This window comes from Bombyx mori, chromosome 22 (genome assembly GCF_030269925.1).
Source record: "Bombyx mori chromosome 22, ASM3026992v2".
In the NCBI taxonomy this organism is placed as follows: domain Eukaryota; kingdom Metazoa; phylum Arthropoda; class Insecta; order Lepidoptera; family Bombycidae; genus Bombyx; species Bombyx mori.
This window is the reverse complement of record NC_085128.1, coordinates 2,776,703-2,796,909: the sequence shown is the minus strand read 5'-3', so window position 1 is coordinate 2,796,909 and position 20,207 is coordinate 2,776,703. Positions and strand designations below refer to the sequence as shown.

Here is a 20,207-nt window from a genome sequence, read left to right as displayed (position 1 = left end):
GGCCTTCGCAATATCAAGGCTCACAGCAAGAGCCTCGCCCTTGCTCTCCAAGGCTTCAGCCCACCTGTGAGTAAGGTATACAAGAAGATCGCCAGCTGAGCGACCGTGACGGAAACCGTACTGTCGGTCACTGATCAGCTGGCGATCCTCCAGATACTTCAGGAGTTGTATATTAATTATTCGCTCCATCACCTTGGAAAGCAAGGAAGTTATCGCGATAGGCCTGTAGCTCGATGGGTCCGACCGGTCACCCTTCTTGGGGATAGGGTGGACGTGGGCAGTCTTCCATGAAGACGGAACCCAAAAAAAAAAGTAAGGAAAATTGGAAGGATTATAAATGTAAGGAACGTAGAGACATTGTGAGCCTCTCTGTGGAACGGATTATTGAAATGGCATGTGTAGAGCTTGAGCGATTCATTGTTGTAAGTGTGTACAGGCCCCCGAATTCGTTATATGATTCTTTTGAAAATATATTGGAACATGTTTTATTAAAGCTCTCTGTTTCTAATAAACATATTTTTATCTGTGGTGATTTTAATATAAATTTATTAGAAAATACAAATGCCACTATTAGATTCAGAACATTGTTAAAATCATATAACCTTAGCAATTTATTTTCAGAGCCCACAAGAAAAACTAGCACATCGGCAACCTGTATAGATAATATTTTCACAAACGTAAAACCTTTGCATAAATATATTATTAATCATTTAAGTTCAGACCACAGTGGACAATTCATATCTTTTAAAATTAAATCTGTTACAGATGTTAATAGTTCAAGAAACCTACAGTTTGTTCCTATTAATATTAGACGTATGGAGAAGTTTAGAGGTAAAGTTTTGGCAAGAATTGCGAATGTTTGTTATAGTGAAGATCCTAATGTTCACTACATGGATTTATTTAATTGCATTAATGATGAATTTAGTGCCATCTTTACTTCTAAAACTCTGATCTTACATAATAAAAGATCATTCAATGAATGGGCGACTGTTGGAATTCACAAAAGTAGGCAGAGATTATATGACCTTTATCATGAAAAATCCTATAATCATAATAAGTCATTTCATGAGTATGTCTGTAAATATTCCAAGCTTTTTAAAAAAGTCTGTACATTGGCCAAGTCATTGCACTTAGGCAAACTTATAAAAAATGCACCTGACAAAATTAAAATGACTTGGAATATCATTAATAGGGAGACTGGGAATGTCAGAAACAGCAATGCTGAATCAATTTTGAAAATCAATGATAAAATAATAACTTCTCATCAAGAAGTGGCCAGTGCTTTTGAGCGCTACTTTGCTGATATCCCAGCTTCTACTACAAAATCTTTAATTTCATCTCCTACCGTCGCCGAATCATTACTGCAAGATCATGTTGATGAATGCAGTGTTAACTTTAAGTTCACAAATATTGCTATAAAGGACATAATTGATAATTTCAAGACCATTAATATTAAAAAAACTGGTGATTTATGGGGAATATCAATTAAGGTTATAAAATCCATTATTGATATAATCGCACCTTACCTTGCTACAATATTTAATGACTGTATTTATAATGGTGTGTTTCCTGATCTAATGAAATATAGTAAAATAATACCTCTGTTTAAATCTGGTAGTACTTTTGACCCCACTAACTTTAGACCCATTTCAGTACTACCTACATTGAGTAAAATTTTTGAAAAAATTATTTTGGAACAGCTTTTGAACCATTTCTATTCCAATAACCTGCTTCATAACAAACAATATGGATTCACTAGAGGTCGTTCGACTATTGATGCAGGTGTAGATCTTATTAAAAATATTTTTCAGGCTTGGGAGGAATCGCATAATGCCCTTGGGGTATTCTGCGACTTATCTAAAGCTTTTGATTGTGTTGAGCATAATACATTGTTGAGGAAATTACACCATTATGGTATTAGGGGCGTTTCATTAGAACTTATTAAATCTTATTTATCCGGAAGAATCCAAAAGGTAGACGTTAAAGGAAAGAGATCTTCCGGTGTCTTACTTAATATGGGTGTTCCTCAGGGTTCCATATTGGGTCCCTTCTTATTTCTTGTGTATATCAATGATTTACCAAAGTTTATTGAAACCCGTCACGAGGTCGTATTATTCGCTGATGATACATCCTTATTGTTTAAAATTAAACGACAATTGGAAGATTATGACGATGTGAATGATGCTATCTCGCGCGTGGTACATTGGTTTAGTGTTAATAATCTGTTATTAAATAACAAAAAAACAAAATGTATAAAATTTACCACACCCAATGTTAGACAAGTAGACACTAATATCATTGTAAGTGGAGAGACACTGGAGCTTGTTGATTCGACAGTTTTTCTTGGTATAACAGTTGATTCCAGGCTGCAGTGGGGTCCTCACATATGCAAGTTAGCGAATAGACTTAGTTCTGCAGCGTTTGCGGTAAAAAAAATACGAACGTATACTGATGAAGATACGGCACGTCTAGTTTATTTCAGTTATTTTCATAGTGTTATGTCCTATGGCATTTTGCTGTGGGGCAATGCTGCCGATGTCGAAACGATTTTCATCCTGCAGAAGAGGGCTATTCGTGCTATTTATAATATGCACCCGAGGGAATCCTTGAGGGACAAGTTTAAGGAAATCAAAATTCTAACTTTAGCGTCCCAATACATTTTTGAAAATTTATTGTACGTGCGTAAAAACATTGTAGAATTCCCCAGAGTCTGCGATTTGCATAATGTGAACACTAGGAACAAACATAGGCTTGCGTTACCGGCGGCTCGAATTAAGAAAATAAGCAACTCTTTCAGGGGGCTGGGTGTACAACTTTTCAACAAGATCCCACAAAACGTTCAACTACTACCTGTTCATAGATTTAAGAAAACTGTCAAGGAACGTTTGTGCAACAAGGCATATTATAAAGTTAAGGATTTTTTACTAGATGGCACTACGTGGGAATGAGGCGTTCGCTCCTGGCCTTTTCATTTTTCATTATTATTATTATTTATTTGAATTGTATTTTTTTGACTTGTCTTTTTGTATACTGTAAATATGTTTTCTTGTTTAAAAAAAAAAAAAGAAGAAAGTAGTTGAGAAAATACATAAAAAAGCCCGCTGAGTTTGTTTCGCCGGTTCTTCTCAGGACTGTGGCTTTTTTGGAACCGGTGGTAGAGTTAACATTTTCTTTTACATTTTGACATTCAACAAGTGTGTTTTTGATGACATCCAAGTTGAAATAAATGATTTTGAATTTGAATTTGAATTTGAAAGCCCGCAAGCAAAAGCACCCTAGGGCAAAACCAGCTTTAACTAATCAAAATCTTGTCTTTTGCTTAAGCTATATACGCATTCTTGCAAAAGCATTATTCCCCAATTTGGTTGTTCGCTTTCGACTTGGTCGTTAATTCTGAAATTCCCAATATCCAAAAGTTACAATATAATGTACTAAGTCAATTTTTTGTTTTGTTTACTGAATGAAAATAAAGATCAAAACATTCTCTCACGTTGCATTTCACGTGGCTCAGTTCAAGTTTCAAAATAAATCTCCCCCGTCGTTGGTCTATTCCTGGCTCCGGTGCGAGGACCGCTAAAACGCACGTTTTAAACTCGAATTTCCTAATGTCAATAAAATATGAATGTTTATTTTGGCCGATTACGAAATCCTTAGAGCTTCTCAGATCGCATAAATCTGTAAAGAATCGTCTGACGGATCCACCCATTGCGCCCAAGGTTGCCACGAAACGAAAACATCAAAATAATGTTGTTCCCAACACAGAAATAGCCATAGCTTTTAGCGGCGGCCGCAATGTTTTATGTAAACTATCGTCAATTTGTTAAGAGCTCGTCTGCATTGAACAAACATTCGTAAATAGGACTTACATTATTGCAGGTGTTTATTCCTTTGTGTGCAAGTAAACAATCACGTTAAAATACATTTTATGATGAATTACGAATAAGTAACTATCGCTTCTAATGATGATCGTGAGTGGAGTGTCGTATTACAATTCGATTGGTTTCTCTCTCATTCTAGTGATCTTTCAGTAGGTTCATTCCTACACAATTCATCGGAAACGGATGCGATAAAATTTAAATCAACACTATTTTCAGTAACGTAAGCAGCATTGACGAATTAAGTCGTTCCGCTGTCGAAAACAAACCTAAACCTAAATCCATTATAGAGTTCTATAAATCTCGGGGAACAATTGCGCCACCGTTTGGTGTAATTACAGTTGTTTCATTTGACGGGAAAAGTCATTCATTCGGGCGCGCTGAGACTTGAAATAAATGTATAATGTTTGCCGTAACGTTATGTCGGCTTGGCAGCGAAACTGCCTGGGGCCGTGTGCAGATACGCCTCAAGAATCTGGGCCGGCTGGAGTGACATTACTAAATTTGATCGGCGAAACAAAGCTAACGAATGCCGTAGATACTATTGCTGGTCTAATTGTGGAACTAGATACGGATTTAGATGGCAAAGAGCTTAAATATTATGGACAAGCCGCTCAGATTTTTCGGGATCGGTAATAGTTATGAAATAAACAGAACCTTTTTTTGAAGTGAAGAATAGTTTTATGAAGTGTTTCCGTTAAATAATTTGTTAAAAATTTGTTAAATAGTAACAAAACAAAACAACAAAAGGAAGGCCTGTATAGAATGCGAATAATTTCAAGATTAAGACATGACAAGAGCCAAGAGCAAAATAAAAAGATTTGAAGTTTGATGTTTCTAGTGAACTATCTGTCATCCCGTCCGGGCGTAGCTGAAATAGCCCCATAAGGGCGATCCCTGAATAGGTAGGGATGAAAAGTTCTGACAAGTTCACACTGACCTGCCAAATTAATGATTTATCGGTGTGTAGATAACAAAATCGTTTGCTGCAAATTTGATTTAGTGATCAAATATTTTCGAGGACAGGCCAATTAATTATTTGTGACTGTTTGTGTGTGAATTAGTTGTGAAAAGAAAAACGAAAAAGTTAAACTGAAAAAAAAACGAGCTTTTGCGATAATAACGTTAACGTAAATGTCTTGCCATAAAACAACTTTTCTAAATTTCCATATACGGCCATTGATTAAGTTCATCTTAAAATAATATTGGAAGCTTAAATATACGGTATTGTACAATACCTTAGAGTCAATGCCGATGATCTTGTTGCACTCTTCGCAGCCATTGGCGAAGACGCTTTCATAGCACTTGATGCAGTAGGGGTGTTCATCCCTAAGAACATAGCGCTGGCCAGTTAGCGACTCGTCGCACTGCCAGCAGCAGAAGTGACCGCTATGCCAGTCCTTGTTCATGGCCTTGGTGTATTCACCGCTGAAAATAAGCTGTGAACAAACATAAATGGATATTAAAACATTGATTACACAAATTACAGTGTGGCTGATGTATACGAGATCGGTTAATGTATTTCAGTAAAACAATTATTGTGAAATTCTCAAAAAATGGTAATTTGTGTGTTAATTTAAAATATAGACTTAAAACTTGGATTCCTTTAGGTGAAGAATTATGAAGGATATGAATTGCCAAATGATTCGGTTATGTTTTTGTCATTTTAAGATACAGTCTTTCGTACTCATAGCGATATATACCTTAGGTTAGGTCGGGTATGTGAGGGTGGCCAAATTGCACCTCATATTCATAGATAAGCATATCACTGAAACGGATTCGAACGCGGCACGATATCGGCACTTGGCTGACACGTACGAACACACTTCACCCGCGGTCAAGGTTTGGCCACCGCAACACATACCCATCGTCGTTATTGGTGGTGTTGGTCTGTTCTACTTCGGTGACGGTCACCTCGCCGTCCTTGGACTCCCTACGCTTGGAGGTCTTCTTGACCTTCCTAGTTTTGCGTTCCGTGGTGGTGTACTGGACTTGAACGTCAACGTCGGCCATGGTGCGATTTGTTTTTTTTTTTTTCAATAAGCTAGGATACGATAACACCGGACGCGATCGCGACCCGAATTCGAATGGCGAGCAACACTAGCCGAAACGCAAGAATTATTCCAGAATGTTTGGCCGGGACGGTGGGGGGAGTTTGGGTTTTAAATTTGGAAGAGTGACGGCGAGGGCAGGTGCGCGGGCGGCGTTTCCGAGCAGCCCGGAGGATCGCTCGTTTACCGAGATCGCCACCCCAGCGCCGCTTGAAATGTAACCGATCCCACGCTTAATCTGTATACATTGTGAAATCACATACTATATGCATCCCCTCGGAAATTAAACTAAGCTTTACAAGTAAATCGGAAGCAATTGTAATGGACACACACCTTTTTGAGTAAAACGAGCCTACGAAGCCTGCGTAGTGTTATATGATTATTGGACGCAAAAACATCACAATGAGAACGCCGTCATTCACCCAATCCGATATGACTTCGCGGCAGTAATAGGCAGGATAGTAGTACTTATCCTTGCGAGCTTGGAGTATGCCAGACCACCAGTAAAATATTTTAATCCAATTTACTCTACATAAAAGTAAGATATAAAAGAAATTCGAAATTAGAATACAGTGAGAATTGTTATAGTACATAATAAGTACTAATATATTATTGTTTTTTATTCTATACTCTATATTATATATAGTAAGAAATACTCTTTTCATTCTTGGTCTAATGCGATTAAATCAAAATTCAGATTATTTGAAATTATAGTTTTATCAGACTATAACTATTTGAAAGTCAATCAATCTGCTCGGCATTATTCTCTATTTATCCAGTTGCTAAGTCTTCTAATTGTATTCAGAGTATGTATAGAGAGTGAAAGCTATTCTCGTTATTTCTAGAAGTCGATCTAGCCAAAAAAACAACTTTAGAACGTACAATTCATAGAGACATGAAACATGCGCGTTTCACTAAAACGACTACTGAAAAATTGCGTAGGTACCTCAAGATCTTTAGTAATATTTTCTTTTGAAGATGTTTTTTCGTATTTAAATAATTAATTTGTTCTTTTTGTGCTTCTTACTTAACATACAAGAGACGTGCATTTGTGTGATCGCGTTTTTATTCTAGTAGAAAGCGATGTAGGAAGATTAAAAATCCTATACGAGTATGGTCACAATCGTTCATTTTACGTGTTAATATTGTCATGGTATAAGGCTTGGGAGCTCGCAATTTTTCTGGTATTAATCATTTACACAAAGACTTGGAGATACGAGCTGGAAATCTCAGTTATGTTCGAACGAACAGGTAGACAGAACATTGGCATACTGGAAAGGAAACGGACCTACTATGCGGCAGAAATAGGTAAGAGAGTAGTACTGACTTAAAAGAAGTGAAGTATTCGAAATAATACAATACAAAATAACAAAAACGCGAAAATCAATATCATATAAACAAATTAATTATACATGGAATAGAAAAGAAGAAAGAGAATGTAGTGAGATATTTATCGAATAGAAACGAAATTTTAAGGCTACATCGATATTTTTTAGCGAAACGGTCAGACAGTTTTCAACTTTTATCCAATATTCTTTTATTTGCGAGCAAGCATTGACAGTGCCAACTGTAAATTTCAAACGATTAGTAAAAGTACGCAAGTGTTGTGTTCGTCACATCATTTTCAAATGCAGCTTTGGATGTCTAGACACATCGGTTGGCGACTGTTGAGTGCAAGGTCTGGGTCGGGTCATTCCGGACATACAATTATTTCGAGAATTCATTTGTTTAATTCTATTTACACATATATCACGTATTTTTTGCAAAATAAACCATCACAGCTTCGGAAAACTAAACGCCTTGCTCTAAAAATTACACACACTCTTTGAGTAATCATAAAAAACCCATTTTAATATCAAAGAAAAATACTAAAAAAAACAGCAACATAATATTAAGATAAACACTCGCAGCTGTCGCCTAGAGTTAATGACGTCATAATCACTTATCCATACTAACGCAAAATTTTGTTACTTTTATTCAACTTATTTGCTCAGCGGATCATCATGGAATTTGGAATTTTGTCAGGGGTACAGAAAAAGACATAATTCGTCTATAGAAAAATACTATCATCGAGAGGTTTGATAATAATCAACCCGAGCAACAGCGTCCTTCAATATATTGAAGGACAGTTGTCCTTCAATATAACTGTAAGTATAACTTCAATAACTGTAAGTCCTCTGTCCGTCTTAACAGACGTATAACTGTAAGTATAACTGTAAGTATAACTTTAATATAACTGTAAGTCCTCTGTCCGTCTGTTAAGACGAGAAGAACTTACAGTTCAACTGGATTTTAGCATTTAGCTCCATGAACTCCGAGTCTGTAGCCGCCACAAAGAGAATGCCAACCGTGTCAAGAATCAACCGTAAAACATATAACATTAAGGTCTCAATTACATCAGTCTGTACAAAGGGCTGTCCGTCAAAAGACGTAACGCAGGACTTTGCGGCAGAAATAAGCAAGATGATGGTACTCGCGAGAACTTACTACATACCGCCATCAAAGAAGCTTTAAGAGAAACAGAACAAACTTACTTAGCTAGAAGTTACTAAGCATTAGAATTTATCTATGAAATATTATTAACAACACCTAAAGATAATAATCGCATATAATAAACAGCAATCGGCCATCAGTTATCGCGATACTGTTATAAAATACATTGTTTACGACAGAACTAATCTTATCTAAAATTAGGAATTGATCACTCAAATAACTCTGCGAACTAATCTAGCTGAGCATGAAGAGAAATCAGTATTCCATCTATGCGAGTGTATCTATTCTGTAACAATATTTGTTTAAATTTTAATTATTATTACGTGAGTTTTTATATAAAACTAGGAACATAATATTCAATGAATACGCGGTATCATATTTTGCGGTAGGCAGCGGCTTGGCTCTGCCCCTGGCATTGCTGAAGTCCATGGGCAACGGTAACCACTCCCCATCAGGTGGGGGTGGGGTCATGCTCGTCTGCCTACAAGGGCAATAAAATGTATATATTTAGGTTACATACAAACATTCATCCAATCCATAGTCTAGATTTAATGCACCTATTATTCTATATACGTTGAAACATTAATTTCGACCACTACATCGAGCATTGGCATCGCTCGAGTGTATATAGGGGTTAATATTCTAAGAATTATTGACCCAAAAATGTCTATCATAAATACCACTTGTTCTATCTGAAGGTGGATGTCAGAAATAGAAGCATTATAGTTGTAGTACAATAGGATTTTTTCGAATGCGGTTCGAATTTAAATGAATTAAGCCGTTACAATTTATCATCCATGATTAATGTTTGTATGTGTGTAACATAGTTGCCTGTGTAGTATGTTATTCTATTTAAGGTAGCTTTTGCCTACTGTTTACTAAGTGAAAGTCTAAAATTATCATTACTCATTAGTGTAAAGGTTTCGAGGAAATGCGAATTGCAGTCAGTTCATTAAGAAATATTCCCCGAACATTGTTACTAGAGCATTTATGTACACAATTTATTCTGAATGGCATGATCATATTGTTTCTTCTCTTCCATATATTATTTATTAGAAGATTTAAAACCCTTTTAAAATTACAACAGTGGGCCATTTTAACGCCGCCTAATTCTTAATTCATACTACTGTCACTTGTGAAAAATAATTATCGTATGTGATTAGTGTCTCGTCCAGTTAAATCGAACGGTTGACACAAGATGGTCGTAAACGGCTACGAACGGAGGCCCACTTTGTACTAGAAGAAAGGCGGTAGACCACGTAAGATGACATCGTATGAACCGGCCCAAAGCCTGGGATTTTTTTTCCTACCGATGCTGATAGCCTTGAGACAACACTTCAGCTTCACCCTAACATGTTAGTGAGCTCACCGGGCTAAAACCGGAGTAATACTAACACTGACCCTAGTAAGAGCAGTGCTTCGCAGAATCTACCACCGGATTGGGAACGCGACACACTGAGAAGATCCGGCGAGAAACTCAGTGGACTGTGTCTATGGGTTAATTCGGTCGTCGAGCCCTTCGTCGCAAGCGACGGGTTCGACGGGGACGGTGACCGGTGCTTGTGGTACCTAAAAGCACCGTTAATGGATCGGGAGGATCCGCAATGACGTATTTTGGGCGACTTCGATCTAGGCTGACAGGCATTCAGCCATATAGTTTATTTTGGGGAAGGCTTTCATGGCTGAAACCTAACAATAGTGACATAAGTGAAAGTCAGCAAACATCGTATTAAAAAAGAAAAATTTAAAATAAATAAAATAGTGCGCGATCAGTAATTAAACATCTGGTTAATCTTCACACACCAAACGTAACTATGACCGCGAGGCATTCCGAAAACTTCCCATGAAAATATTATTTGGCTTCTTATGATAATTTAATTAACTCTGACATCTGTAGTACTATTAGAGTTTTAATATTCGAAACAAATGTTTGCAAACTGCGCGAAATAAGACACTTTTCTTTTTATTTTCATGTTCTAAGAACCGTCTATAAATAATTACAAACAGATGCACAATGCTGGTGTAGAATCAGAATATGACTAACGCATTCAATTATTCAACATCACTGTGAAAGTTACTAAATAAATGTTCAAAAATAACATAATATTCATAGTTTTGGAGTTCGTCTCAAAACAATTATTTTCTCGAAATTTTTAGACTGTTGTTCGATTGACTTTGGCACCGTTTGCGGCCATTTTAGAACTCGCACGTAGAATGTAACTTTTTGTGAAAATAGAGTACAGCTGATAGATTATCTATATATTAATACGTGAAGCAAAAACTTTGTATCCCTTTTTACGAAAATTGCGCGGACGGAGGAGTATGAAATTTTCCACACTTGTAGAGAATATAAAGAAGAAGTGCACCATGCAATTTTTTTTTTAAATAATTCGTAAAAGGTACATTAAATCAATAAATAAAACATTACCCAGACTAGCATTTATTTGACACACACACGCATATATACTCTTCGTTTATTGTCAAACTTTTGTTATTGTTTAAAATTGAGAATAGATTAATATTGTTTGTCTCTAATATTATTTGTCTATAATGTAGTCTTAGAGAAATCTGTGATTATAGGAAGTAAAATAAATAGTCTTTGACAATAGAACCATAATAATGTTCAAACTCATAATTTCAATTATTATATTTCAAGTGTTATACTGGGGGACCACTAGTTAGAGTTATACTTTATATTAATTTGACGTTTCGTTTCTCGTAGTTATAGTGTATTTTTAATTCGTCCGTCTTAACGTACATATGTCTTTCAAGAGAAATGGAACGCGTTGAAATGATTTATGATTTTGGAGTGTTCGTAAAATACTTTGGCAACGTCTAGAACTTTCCGATTCGAATAAAATAAAGAACAGAGCGCACGAGTTAATTGAATGTCAGTCTTCGCGCTAAATTCGAAACCTGAAATATTTTAAGCGTTTTTAATTTTATAATTAACTAGCTGACCCGGCAGACCTCGTAGTGCCTCAATCGATAGTTAAAAGATCTAAGCTTTTGTATAAAATGAAACTTAAAACAGACAAAAGGAATCCGTCCGACGGGGGACACTTCAAAGGGAAAACAAAATTGTTATTTTTATTTAATTCCGAGCATTTTCATATTTATCTACCTTTTAAACCTTCTCTGGACTTCCACAAGTAATTCAAGACCAAAATTAGCCAAATCGGTCCAGCCGTTCTCGAGTTTTAGCGAGACTAACGAACAGCAATTCATTTTTATATAGTATATAGATAGATAGAAGATAGATTAAATATCAAAAATCTGCAGAGTTACCCTGTAACTTAAATACTTTGAGTCTAGACATAGATAAGAACAAGATAGCTAATAAGAAAAAATGGTAACAAAAATACCGAAAAAATATATGCCGATAGATCTAATGGAATATGTAATATTATTTGTTTTTCGGACAGGAGACCGAGCCTAGTACGAGGTGTCTACGTCTATGGAGCGCGTGGGGTATTTCGAACTTGACGGTCCAATCATGTTTTTATGGTCCTGCTCACAAAACGAATCATCTTGAACGAAAGATACACCTAACACAAACAACTTCCACCAGTCCAACCATTCTGTCTATTTCTGCCGTAAAATAATAGTTTTTTGGAGGTGGTTTCATAAAAAAAATCTCTAAGCGCAATGTTTTGCCAGAATCTATTCTGATTCTTCAAAACAGTAAAATTCACGAAACCGCAATTAGAATTAAACCACATTTACTATTTGAAGGGAAACTAAATCGGCTTGTTGACTCAGAAGTATTTTCATAGAATACAATAGAAACTGCCCGTGAAAATTAATGTTTATTTCAAAGACAACGTTATAAAAGCAAAGTACTTCCTGTCATAAATGTAATGTTGTGGTGTATTTATTTTATTGTTGATACTAGAAAAACGAGAGCGACAGCGTATTTTTTTAAATTTAAAAATGTAGATACATATGTGGATGTGGGAAGATGGATGAAAGGTACCATGTCACATGTTAAAAATTTTTAGGCAACGGCTTCACTCTTTATGCCACTGATGGTACCAATACCTTGAAAAGCGATGATATTTTCAATTAATTATTAAAAAATAACCATAGTAAATATTTAAATTGGTTTCTTATATGGAACTACAGTTCAAAGAAATCGAAACATTGATAACATACGCGACTTTAGGCAGTAAAAGTAGCTAGTCTTAATTAAAATTAGATATTTTTCCTCTTCACCTTGTTTTTTATAATTAGTTCCGTAGTAGATTTTATATTAGATAGATTAGATTAGATATAGATTGAATTAACAATCTTATGAATGCTAAAAATGATATTACTCTTAATACTACTACACTTTGACGTAGCCTATTTATTTGGATTTTCGGAACTAATATATTGTAGTTATAAATTAAAGTTTTTATTCATTTTTATTTTAAAACAGTTTTTCATTTACAAATTATGATATACGAGTATAATCTTTTTGATTTATATAAAAGCGAACGAGGTCTAAAGATTGAATCTATTTAAACAAAAATTTAAATCGCTATAAGCTCGCGCAGCTTACCACAGCGAGCGGAATTAAAATAGTAAGCAATGCGGTTTTTCTAAACACTAAAATTTACGATTGTTATTTTTTTTTTATATTGACAAAGGAACCGCATTGACGCTGTAGTAAATCGGTTTTATTGTAAAATATATTTAAAGAAAAACCTTTTTTTATGTAATTTTTATATAAAACCTTTCAAGCTTTTTAGTTCTTTAAAAAAAAAGATTTTCCTTAAATTGATTGACTGAACTCTCTGTCATTTGAGAAAAAAGAGGAGTTTAGTTTTACTTAGGTATTTCAATAATACTGTGTAAAATAATAAGTTGTGGAATATTTTCCAAAGCTTCAAATGTTGTTTTCTTAATATTGTACAGAAAACGCAATTAAGTGTTTTATGTATTGTTCAACCATTTTTAGAATATTCCATATCATTATAAAAAGTGATGGACGCCTGCTTACGTGACAATGGATGCCATCAGAAGGAAAATATCTATATTCATTAAATAGTTCTTATTTTTTTATTGCTTGGATGTGTGGCCGAGCTCACAGCCCACCTGGTGTTAAGTCGTTAGTGGAGCCCATAGACATCTACAAAGTAAATGCGCCACCCACCTTGCGATATAAGTTCTAAGGTCTCAAAGAATAGTGCACAATGGTAAACCATCATTAAATTCATATCATTAAATTTATACAACTGGAATATGTTTTTTTCATGTGAAATGGAATTTAATCCATATTATAATTCAATGACCCTACAATGGTTCGTTTTAGATCACTCTTTGGCATTAGTTAGTTTAGACATTAGTAACAGATAATACTAAAATATATTTGGGATTTACGGTATTATTTATTTTATATTTGAGTTATTCTAGTCTCATAACAGGCGTACGCAACACGATGCTCAGCAATGAGCGAGCGATTGAAGGATGAGGAAGAGTCTCTTAAATGTTTCCAATAACACTATCTATTTGAGGACGATTGAACGCACAATGTTGATTAACAAGATTCTCCGCATATCGAGAACCTTAAAACTTTTTATTACGCCGAACTAAAGTCATAAAGCGATTTTATTAAAATGTTTAGTTCAAAGGAATACCAATTTTACCAAGGCATCATTATAACTGGTTGAAACGTAGCAACGAGAATTGGCAGTCTAGCAACAATAAAATTTAATGCTCTGACATTGTATTTGTTCCGCGAAGAACTTTCGTACCTATCTGTTTTTACTAATAATTTACGTAATATAGTAATACTGAGTGCAGTAGTAATCATTTGTGCATGTTAATAAGCATATGTTGTATTACTAAGGTTCTTAATCCGCCGGGAGGAGTTAAAAAAACTGGAGTATTCAAATCTGTTGTTTTAAAACTAATAAATTTTACTTATAACAACTAATGTTTCTATTACTGAAAAGGAATTGTAATGCAGTTGAGTATTTTTTATGAGGTTTGTACACATCATCGCGTCTTGAGCGTTTTTTTTTTTAGTAGCGGGCGTATTGTGTGTGTGGGCTTGGACGGGTCAACTGTAGAAGTTCCAGTTTAAAGAGTGGCACTAACATTAGACATTACAATAAAGACTTTCTCCTCACGTTTTAAAGTGGGCAGCATCGGTGCGTTTTATCAAGAGAAAAAAATGTCATACAATTTCCAAGAAATTTATAAGAAAATTCCGTGGTGTAAAATAAGACATCTTTACAAGGTTAATCCAGATTGTGTAGCGACTTCGAATGCGTATTTTCTTTCAGTTTTATATTTATAACGACAAATTTTGAGTACTGCCATATTTTTTGTACTCAATCCCATAAATATTGCAATTTAGAAGAAGAAGCTTGGATACTTAAGTAAAATGAAAATAATAAATGTAAGGATCAACCGTAAAAGTAGTGTTTTTAATTAGGTCGTAATTACTTAATCAATCAAATACCAGTAAATGAGATAAGTATCAAATCTGACTAAAATCATTGGCAGGATGTCGATAGTTACGTTAAGAAAATTTTATGCGTATTCTTAGAAGACATTTTTAATTATCATTATAGAGCTGTGCCGTAAACTTTTAAATAGCTGTATGTATTTTATAGAATTCATGTATGTAATCTTTTCAAGTATTATAATTTTATTTTATTTTATTGCCTTTGTAGGCAGACGGGCATACGGCCCACCTGATGATGAGTGGTTACCGTCGCCCATGGACTTCAGTAATGCCAGGGGCAGAGCCAAGTCGCTGCCGTTTTATTTATTATAGATTAAATGTATTTTTTTATTTCATTTCTTTTTAATTTCTCCAAAAGTACCTTATGTTATTTATTTTTATTTAAATTGCCAAAATTTTTGTATTCAAACTAGTTTCAAGCATGATTCCTCAGTACAGTTTATATCTTTTGCTTATTTTTATTTGTTTGCAATAATAAACAAACACAAGGGAAGTCTTCGTCGTCGTTTTGAATTCGTCGTGGTATAAACTAGTATAAAGGATAAGGCGTCCGGTGCATTCGTATCTATCGATGCAACGGTATTCGAATCCCGCAGGCGGGTACCAATTTTTCTAATGAAATACGTACTTAACAAATGTTTACGATTGACTTCCATGGTGAAAGAATAACATCGTGTAGTAAAAATCAAACCCGCAAAATTATAATTTGCGTAATTACTGGTGATAGGACCTCGCGTGAGTCCGCACGGGTAGGTACCACCACCCCGCCTATTTCTGCCGTGAGGCAGTAATGCGTTTTGGTTTGAAGGGTGGGGCAGCCGTTGTAACTACACTGAAATCTTAGAACTTATATCTCAAGGTGGGTGGCGCATTACGTTGTAGATATTTATGGGATTCAGTAACCACTTAACACCAGGTGGGCTGTGAGCTCGTCCAACCATCTAAACAATAAAAAAAAAGATCTCCTGATTCTTGAAAATACTATCAACCGTTAAGTTCATAACAATTAATATCACAATTCCACAGGCAACGCAAGCAAAGCTGTATCTATAGTTTTATTCTCTTCTTATTATTTTATATTAGTGTAACTTATATTTTAACCGCATGTCTCAATGTCATGTTTCTCTACAGCGAATGATCTCCAGCAACCAATTAACCTAGACACTTACACGTGAGCCCATTTATCCATTTATGCAGGTTGTGAAAAAAATTTCATTGTATAAGATGAAAATGCATTCCTGGATTGGAATCAACGGCTTCATATTTGTTATAAGAAACGTCACGTGTTGATGTATTTATACATGTGTCTTCTGTTTATTCAGACCATAATCCCTTTGACACTGTATAGGTGCATCGCGACACACGCCGGCTGGCGCGACACGTCAACTTGACGTATCTGTGTCGAGGTCTGTATAATACACTAGTGTCATGTATTTCGGTAGGTTACGCAACCGTTTTGATCTGTGATATCGTCATAAATCAATCTTTTGTGCTTCACCTCAAACTCGATGTCATTAGGCCATACATATTTTAACCGGGAAGACGAAAATCATATTGTAGTTATCGTGTTATAGTGGTCCTCAGGTAGTCAAAATTCGACTTTAATTAATCTAAATTATAAGTTTTTACACTATCATGATTATATTTACCAAGACTAATAAACTTCAGTATACACAGATTTCGCCAAGACTACGTACACTGACAAATATTAATAAAGATAAACAATATTTAGTCTATTCTCAATTTGACCACAGACTATAAGCAATAAGAAGAGTTTGATAATAAACAAATAGTATGCAAGCGTGTGTGTGTGTGTGTGTGTCAAATCCATGGTAGTGTTTGTAATTTTTATTTTATTGATTTAGTGTATTTTAATGTACATTTAAAAGAAATTATCATTCTGCACTCCTTCTCTGTATTCTCTATAAGTTTGGGAAATTTCATACTCATCCGCCCACGCAATTTTCGTAAAAAAGGGGTACAAAGTTTTTGCTTCACCTATTAATTATAGATATTCTCAGCAGTATCTGGACTTTTAGTTCAATTTACGACATTAAAATCTGTTCACGAAATCATGTATGAAGTTACTGGGTATTTTGGACATAATGATATGAATGGCATTGGGATGCATTCCTGTCCAAGGTGATGACCATCTAAGTGTAGTGTAGGGTGAATTTAAAGTTATCTGAAATAAATTCTAGTTAAGCCAAACATATTAAAGCCTAATCACAATGTAATTCGGCGCATTTCCTGTCATATAGGAATACATCCTTAGTCATCTAAGGGATAAAGAAAACTCAAACGAGTCAATAACATTTTAATTCTCAGTCATGCATAGAAAAAAGCCATCGAGTGCGGTCACCGTTCATGCGCGACTAATCTCCCATACTACCCCAGAAGTCTATCTCCTCTTCCTCCTCCTCGATTACCTCTTTACATTCCTTGGGCTCTTCCTCAAAAGCTTCAAGTTTTTGGTGTTCTAAAGCTTTAACTTCGTTATCATCTGCAGCAGTCTCGACTGAGGCTTCTACGTTCGTGCTTTCGTTTCTTCTTTCTCTCGAATGACTTCTGGAATGAGAACGCGCTGATAAATTAGGAGCGCTTCCGAACGCGCCGACCTTATCTTCTTTGTTCATCCGTCCGAACTCCGCCTCTTCGAGCGACGTGAACATGTTTAGTTCTTCCTCGCGGGACGCACGAGAATCTTTCGACGATGTCGACGAAGACGACCTTCGCTTTTTGAAACTCCTGCGTCTCCCGCTTGGGTCGTGTCGTTGCAAAGGTCGATACTTAATTCCGTCAAGTGATCTTAAACAAAACATGAACATAATACAGTGAGTGATGGCTCTCTGAGAACGTGCATGGCTCGATGGATGTGTACAATGTGGCTACAGCACTACAAGCGCGTGACAAGTGTGTGGCGAACTCATCGGATATTAACCTGAGAAAATCTTCGTTGTACACCCCGCCGTTGTCGTCGTCATATGATTGAAAATGGATCTCTGGTGTCGGAGGCGGACTCTGGGGACTGTACTCCCAGGTCATTTTATCCTTGGTAGTTTCTTCGTCGGTAACATGATTCAAGTTGATAGGAGTTGGCGATCGTCTGCTTTGTCCAACGTTGATAGATTCCGAGCTATTAGATAGGATAGTTTTCGTTCTAGTTGGCGAATACCTTTCAGGTTTGAAATCGCCATTTGGAATCGTGTGGTCTTCGACTGATTCTTGACCAAAGCTAGAGATTCTCGTAGAAAATAACAGGGGAGTAGAATCGGATTTTTCATTATAGTACTTTACTTCGGCGGATTGGAGTCTTCCTTTCTTATCTTCCGTCAAACATATGTATCCTTGGCCGTAATCGATCCAGCTGTTTGACGTTTTAGCGGATTTTCTGAGGAGATCTGTGTAGTGCTCAACAAGATCTTCGAAGCCTGGTTGATTGTCAGGTATGGTACCGCTTAGGATGTGTCTAACACATTCAACAGCTTCATGGACACCGGCGTAGGTGATCACGATAGATACCATAAGTCCCATTGTAATATATCAGCACTTAACTAAAGGAATGTTTAGGGTTTTTTGATTGAACTCAACTAAAAGGGGAGGGATGTCTGTAGCGATATATCGCTGTGGCAAGATTTGAACAACTGAAATTAAAGTGTTATTGTGTGCCAATGAATTCAATCCAGATTTAGACTAGCTTGGCGTTGCCCAAAGTATTACATTTTACACGATCGCTCAAGGCTGAGGTCGCTGTGTTTTCCGAACCGGTAATATATGTGTTCCAATCAATTAATAGATTGGTAACAAATCTTTTTAATAGTCAGTTAATCTTATGTGGCGTAGGTGGACAATTCACAGTAGAATCTCCATTATCCAACAAAAAGACATTATGTTGTCTTGGAAGAATGCTTATCAGAAATTTATTGTAAAACATTTTTTTAGAAATTTCTTATTGATATATCGACTGTTTGACTTCGACATATTTATTTATTTATTGCGTACACGACGTAGGGAAACAGTCTTCTAAAAACATTCTGTTTGCTCTACTAATTCACTAACTACTACTCTAATCGTTACGGATTGATTTATGTTGTTGCAAATATATTATGCATATTAAAATTAAGATCCCTCTACATAGTTAAAACTTGGCTTTGACAACAAGGTGATATGATGCGTGTGACATTTGTTAGCCATATGGATGTTATTATCTGTAAATAAATCATTTGTAAATTGAGCCAATGAATGTTTGCTATTATCATAGGCGTCTTGGATTTACGTTTTCTACCTGGTCTTAAACTTTAATTTAAAAATAATAGTTTAAAGAAACTAACAAAATACGTTTTTATAGAAAGTTCAACTAAAAAATAGAAAATAAATTTTAAGAAATTTGAAAAAAAAAATTTCTTACACATTTTTAATAAATAAATTTTAAGAAATTTGAAAAAAAAATTTCTTACACATTTTTAATTCAAATTTATTAAAATTTATTTTCTATTTTTAGTTGGATTTTCTATAAACGCGTATTTTGTTAGTTTTTTTAAACTATTATTTATTTTTCATTTTTTAGTTGAATTTCAATTTTTTCAATTTTTTTTTAATGTTGGATTTGTCATCGATCCTTAATAAGTTTACCAAATTTCGAGTTAATCCGACGTTTTGAAGGGGGTCAAAATCATGTTCAAAGATTTCGTTACAAACTAAAATACTAACATACATACGTCTGAAGCTAATAAAAGCGTATTAAAAATAGTTAATTTTACGAAAGACTTCATTGGTGGCAGCGTGTAATCATCCTACGTGAGTTTTGTTTTAGTGATATTATGGAATCTTTTGAGACCGCAGGGGTCGGTACTACCATCCTGCCTATGTCTATCTAACCTAACAGTTATGCGTTCCAGTTTAAGGGATGCAACAATTACGGTTTGAGTCCATAGACATCACACCGTGATCACCGCTATCCACGTTCACACTAGAAGTCTAAGACTCCAGCTTTAAAGATTACGCGAATTATAATTTTGCGGGTTTGATTTTCGTTACACTTCCACTGAGTTTCTGGCCGTATCTTCTCAGTGGGTCGCGTTTCCGATCCGGCGGTAGAAGCACTGCTCTTGCTAGGTTCAGTGTTAGCGTCACTCCGTTTTGAGCCCCGTGAGCTCACCTACTAGTTAAGGTTACGCTGAAATAGCCTCTAAAGGCTATCAGTTTAGGTAGGAAAAAACAATCGTTGTTATTCTTTCATGGCGCAAGTCCTTCGTGCACATGTGTTAAGTACGTAGTTCATTAGATAATTTGTTACCTGCCAGCGGGATTCCTTATCGTTTAGGCTACGAT

General features: G+C 35.5%; 2 protein-coding genes across 19 annotated transcripts in view; both read right to left on the bottom strand.

The window, feature by feature from the left end:
- Nucleotides 1-20,207, bottom strand: part of LOC101741761 (four and a half LIM domains protein 2) — a 197,722-nt gene that overhangs the window by 29,813 nt on the left and 147,702 nt on the right. For 17 of the 18 annotated variants that reach the window (XM_062674867.1, XM_004924738.5, XM_062674854.1 and 14 more), the window contains one exon: nucleotides 5,114-5,314. In XM_062674867.1, the coding sequence (XP_062530851.1) occupies nucleotides 5,114-5,314 (201 nt within the window). Of the gene's footprint in view, nucleotides 1-5,113; nucleotides 5,315-5,739; nucleotides 6,240-20,207 lie in introns of those variants that run through there. The other variant, XM_004924739.5, reaches the window with a different exon arrangement.
- Nucleotides 17,180-19,209, bottom strand: LOC134200940 (uncharacterized). The gene is made up of 2 exons (XM_062674869.1): nucleotides 17,818-19,209; nucleotides 17,180-17,684 (listed from the first exon to the last, which is right to left on the bottom strand). Exons 1-2 carry the CDS (start codon nucleotides 18,408-18,410, stop codon nucleotides 17,252-17,254), a joined length of 1,026 nt encoding a protein of 341 aa, XP_062530853.1. The 5' UTR covers nucleotides 18,411-19,209; the 3' UTR covers nucleotides 17,180-17,251.

Excerpts from the sequence above, each read along its gene's own strand:
- LOC134200940 (XM_062674869.1), bottom strand. The coding sequence starts at position 18,410 with ATGGGACTTATGGTATCTATCGTGATCACCTACGCCGGTGTCCATGAA. Across the intron at positions 17,685-17,817 it reads TACAACGAAGATTTTCTCAG|ATCACTTGACGGAATTAAGT; the intron begins GTTAATATCCGA and ends GTTTTGTTTAAG.